Below are 5793 nucleotides of genomic sequence, written 5' to 3' on the forward strand. Positions count from 1 at the left end.
TGTTTCACAATTCAGAAAAGTTTATATAAAGCTGCAACTTAAATTCTTTTGTAGAAAAAATAAAGGAAAAATAAAATAAAAAGTTGCCAGGATTTTTATAACTTAACTTGCACTTGCTACTAATACTTCCAAAAGAGACTTTGTCCAAATCGCCCATCTTCTAATGTTTTCAACTATCGATTTATAAAAATATTAATTATAAAACAATTTTTAAAAAAAATAATAATAATAATAATAAAAAAGTCATTTGTCCGTAAAGATATGGACTAGCAGAGGGTATGGAATGGATTTGCGCGTGCTAACGTACGCTTATGCTACCGTTATATATAATGCACTCAAAGGCATCCATCCACCCATGAAGCACTCTCAAATTGTCAAACTGTGGGACAGTGAGGCAGAGGGGATATTTCCGTAGTTCTTTGAGAGAGAGAGAGAGAGAGAGAGAGAGAGATGGAGAGCGAGAAAGAAATGAAGCAATCAAAGTTTAAGAGGATTTGTGTGTTCTGTGGGAGTAGCCCTGGAAAGAAAAGCAGTTATAGGGATGCTGCTATTGAGCTTGGAACAGAGTTGGTAATGTCTCTCTGTAATAGCTCTGTTTTTGTTTCATTGGGTTGTTCTTTTTTCCTTGTATATGTCCCCCACTAACAATCTTTTCAAGTCGATTTCTTTGGTGAAGTTTTCGGGGAATCAGGTCAACAGCTTCTCAAAATTTTCTAACAAAAATGTAGTTTTCATTGAATTTTGGAAAATGGCCTTCTTGGAGTTCTTGAATCTAAACTCTATTTTCATGTTTCCCCAAATTGATTTTTGCATGAAAATTAGTTGACTCTCTTAGAGTTTTGTTCTTTTACATGTCATGGGCTCATGGCTTTCTCGAAAAAAAAAAACTGTGCTTTGGTTAACCATGTTCAATTTAAAGCCTCTCTTTCATATCTCTTGCTCATCTAAAACCTGTCTCTGTCTCTCTCTCTCCCCCTTTTTTCTTAGTGGCATTTGACTTAATAACCATCTTGGAGATGGAAGATACGATACATATTCTGGTACCTTTTCAATTCTAAATATGGGAAACTACAAATTTCTGTTTTAAGTACTTTGATGAATAAACATTAAAATCCATCACATTTTTCTTCACTCTTTTGTTGTTGGAATAGTTTTGTTAGCGCACTTTGATGTCTCTCCGTCCGAATTGGTTTCTTCATAAATGACATTTGAAGTTTCTACCCAAGTTTCCCTTTTTTGTACCATTTTATTGCACACTCACTTGCATGGGTATTAATTTTTGTGTTGTTTGTGACAGGTTTCAAGGAATATTGACCTGGTTTATGGAGGAGGGAGTATTGGTTTGATGGGTTTAATTTCTCAAGCTGTCTACAATGGTGGTCGCCATGTAATTGGGTGAGCATCTAGTTTCTCTTTCTTTGCCAAGTAATTAATACAAGACAACTGAGATTTTCGGGGTTGCGTTGATATAATGGATATGGCCTTCAACTCAACTAATTTCCTTCTTCTTTTCTTTTTTTTTTTTTGTCTCGTTATTGTCTTCAGAGTTATACCCAAGACACTCATGCCTAGAGAGGTACGTTTGCTAACTATTACATATATAACGTTTTAATTGTGACCAAGAAAAAATATTGAAAATGACCAAACACAAAGCATTATCTACTTCTTTTTTCTCTCTTTTTCTGTTAAATGGGGGCTTTCTTTTCATTTTGTGGTAGCTACATTACATGAATTTCTACCTCATCTTTGTTATCTTAATACGGATTTCACATTTGTGAAATGGTCCTTTGGTATCCATGTAGGTTCTAAGTGGGACTTTTGATAGGTGTTGAAGATTTCCTTGCTTTCTCACTAGGATCTTCTCGAACTTATTCCTACCACTTTATCCCTTGCTCAAAGTTTTTCACATAGTACCCACTAATTAGATTCTTTATTCCTCTGATTTTTTTTTTTTTTTTTTCCTCTCATTCTTTGTTAGACCAAAAAGATCAAGTTTTATCACTTTATGTGTACATAGACCTTTTCTTTCCTTTACTTTTCTTTTCTGCCGAGTTATATGATATTGGATTGAGCCCACCACCTCTGCGCCACTCATCATTGCTTCTTAATTTGTGCCCTACACCCTTTGGAAGACTCTATCTCACACACACAAACAGAGAGAGAGAGTTGCTGACTTGTGCATATTTTTGGATTGACTTGGGGTATTGCTGAGTTTGCAGATAACTGGAGAAACAGTGGGAGAAGTGAAAGCAGTAGCAGACATGCACCAAAGGAAGGCTGAGATGGCTAGGCAGTCTGATGCCTTCATTGCCTTACCTGGTTGGTACTTTTTTTTTTTTTTTTTAAATAAATATTAAATATTTTAACACACACAGGAGAAGGGAGAAAATCATAAAAAAACTAACAGTGGTGAATATCTAAAAGGACCTAACTCTTGAATACATAGTACAGACTTTAAACCTCTTTAACTCACACTCATTTTTCAATGTGGGATTAACCCATTGTTTTTTTCTTTTTGAGAATACTAAATATTTTAACACACACAGGGAGAGAGGAAAAGGTCTTAAAGAAACTAATAATGGTGTATATCCAAAATGACCTAACTCTTAGAAACACAACACAAGCTTTAAATCTGTATAAAACTATCAAATCCTGGCATGATTCTTAATGACCTAAGTTTTTTTAAAATGAAACTTTATCTTGCTCAACATGTTTCACTTTATACTTACAGTATGTCTTCTTTTTTTTTTTTTTTTTTTTTTTTTTTTTTTTTTTTTTTGAAGACACTATACTTACAGTATGTCACTTTAGAATATAAAGTGAACACTTTAGGTGGGATAGAGAATTTTATTCATAACATAGTATTTTTAATTGTCATGACAGAAACGAATTGGTATCCCTAAAATGCCCTTCAGATTTCCAAGAATGCCAAGTGAAATTGACCAGCCAGGAACCAAGGCAGGGGAATATAAAATAATAATAATAAATGATCAATATTTTTTTTGCTATGATAAATTAACTCACATAATAATAATAATACACACATATATATACACACTAGGGCGTTCTTATAATATAAACATATAAAGGTCTCTTACTTATATGGTTCTATATGATGAAAATTTAAACACAACCAAAAGGTAAAAGAGAGATTGGAAAAGTTTTTGAACTGAGGAAATTTCTTTTAAGATTATCACCTATGATTTACATTTTTAAACATTGTTATGAGTCCCAGTGCCACAGGAAAGGCCCTTGCTTGTCTCATTTGCTTTTCGTGCAGATTTTCAAACTTCAAAAAACTCTATATATAATTTGCTGAATAGGTTAAAAATATATATACAGTGAAGAAGAAAGGGCAGCTTTATGATTTACAACAACTAGACCAGTTTTTCAGAAAGCTGATATGTTACTATGCATGAATTAAAGATTAACAGTATTAGCAACTTTGACCATTAAATACTGTGAGTCTCCGTGGGCTTGGTAAAAGAGTTGAAAGAGTCCTCTTTGCCTGTGATATTACTGTACTATTCATGCAACAAATTAAAGCAAAGGTTGTTTACTCTTCTGGAGTTGACCCGAGTTTTTAATCACTTCTTAAAGTGGAAAGATTTGAACCAGGTTGGGCTTTGTTTTCAACTCTAGGCCTAAACCAGGCTTCAGCCCAATTTGCACTGGGTTGGGCAACTGCCATCCAATCCATGGATGCAAGTTTTATTGATTGTCGAAAATCGTTAAATTATGAAAAATGCTAAAACCACCCACTGTTTTTCAAACTATTGGTTTTGACTGATTGTTGAAAGTCATTAAATTATGAAAAATGCTAAATCCACCAACTATTTTACAAACAGACATGCATTACATTTGCTACTTGTGTTTTGGGCCTACAGACTGCAATAGTTTGTTTTTTTCTGGGTTACAAAAGTTTGACTTGACAATAGGTTGGGCTAAAGTGGGCCTCATCATTCAAGGGAAAAGTTTTGTGCAAGTAGCATATGTCATGAATCCAAACATCTCATCATCCTTATTCAATTATTGCCGGTCATAGTGTCCATTTGACAAATATTATTTTTATCAACTTATTTTACTATTTAATTTTTTTTTATTACTATACATGGGTTATATTGCATTTTTCACCGTTGGATCTCGCCAATACAGCCCCCTATAGTTTTCGTTACCGAGATATCTTTTTTTTTATTGTTCCCAGGGATTTTTTGGGTAATCTGCTCCTATTGTATTTTTTAATACTATTCATAGGTCTCATTATACCATTTCAGTTACTTTTACTTTTATTTACAGTATTTTTAATAATAAAAAAATTCAGTTTTAGCAAAATTAACAAATCTCAAATGGACCCTTAATATCATTTTTATACTACACTATACATTCTTGCTTTTGCTTCCAATGTTTCAAGTAGAATGAAAAATTTTATTCCTTTGTCTTTAAGGCGGTTATGGGACTCTTGAAGAGCTTCTTGAAGTGATAACTTGGGCCCAACTTGGCATCCATGATAAACCGGTAAATAATTTTATATTTTGCAGTTCTTAATTAAATTTTTAATCCTTGCTAATCATTAATGGATATTGTTATATTTTGTAAAGAAAAAGTACCAATTTTGGATAAGAATTTTTTTTTTTTTTTTTTTCTCTTGAATAATACTACGAAACAAAACCTTTTTCACTACGTTTTTCAAATTTTATTAAGGCAACAAATTGTTATTAATTCTCGTATAATACAAAGTATAGTGTTATTAAACCGCTATTAAGAGGGAAATGGATTAAAAATAGAATTTTGTTCTCTTTGATGATTTCGTAGGTGGGATTGTTGAATGTGGATGGATACTACAACTCCTTGTTGTCATTCATCGACAAAGCTGTAGAGGAAGGCTTCGTTAGTCCAAGTGCTCGCCATATTATTGTATCTGCACCGACAGCAATGGAGCTAGTGAAGAAATTGGAGGTACACTATGAACTTTTTATTTTGTAGTTATGTTTATATAATTTTTTTTTTTTTTTTTTTGTTGGGCTTTGTATCATTTTTTTTAGTGGGAGACAGGATGTTCAAAACTCTTAAAGCACTTGATTAATCCGTCGAATGTGTCGTTTAATATGGAATTTTGGATCAAAGCTTTTTTCTTTTTCTTTTTTTCCCCTTCTAGAGTGAAGAATATATATGTATCTAACATTTATTTACAATTATTCACCAATTTTAGAATTTGCATTTCTCTGTTTTAGGAATATTTTCCGCGCCATGAAGGAGTTGCTTCAAAGCTAAACTGGGAGATTGAACAGTTAGGTTACACCCCAAAATGCGAAATCTCAATGTGAATGAATGGTGCATGGAGTAGAAGAAAGTGACGGCTTGATGAAAGGGACTAATTTTAGATGACCACAAAATTTCCTTAAGTGGCCATTCCTTTTTTTTTCCCCCCTAGTGTAAGCTAAAAGAATTAACCTCAAAAAAATGTAGCTTGACTATTATCTTCCATGATAATTGGGTATTCTGATGCTCCATTTGGTTGCCAAAAGCAGGGAAGTAGAGAAGAAAATTTAGTTTTACAACAATTTGTATTGGAATATTTGTCGTGAGTTCTTTTTTCCTTTTTCTTTTCTGAAAAATCAGTAAGAAATTTTTATTCAACCAAATAGAACACAAAGCTAAAATCCAAAATCCAGCAGACAGCAGAGTAAGCTCTGCATAAGATGGCACAAGACATAGCAACTTTAGCTACAACACAAGTACATCACAGAGATCAGAAACCAGCCTCAAGATCTACAAAGCAACTAAGGTTATATG

At 33.1% G+C, this 5793-nt stretch overlaps 1 protein-coding gene across 1 annotated transcript; it reads left to right on the forward strand.

Annotated features, from left to right (window-relative positions):
• Positions 1-348: 348 nt before the first annotated feature.
• LOC115983318 (cytokinin riboside 5'-monophosphate phosphoribohydrolase LOG1) lies at positions 349-5591 on the forward strand. Its single transcript, XM_031105967.1, has 7 exons — positions 349-570; positions 1298-1395; positions 1546-1576; positions 2220-2319; positions 4445-4515; positions 4813-4956; positions 5232-5591. The coding sequence occupies exons 1-7, from the start codon at positions 451-453 to the stop codon at positions 5322-5324; spliced, it is 657 nt and encodes a 218-aa protein (XP_030961827.1). The 5' UTR covers positions 349-450; the 3' UTR covers positions 5325-5591.
• The last annotated feature ends 202 nt before the right edge of the window (positions 5592-5793 follow it).

Source organism: Quercus lobata, chromosome 1 (genome assembly GCF_001633185.2).
Source record: "Quercus lobata isolate SW786 chromosome 1, ValleyOak3.0 Primary Assembly, whole genome shotgun sequence".
Lineage (NCBI taxonomy): Eukaryota > Viridiplantae > Streptophyta > Magnoliopsida > Fagales > Fagaceae > Quercus > Quercus lobata.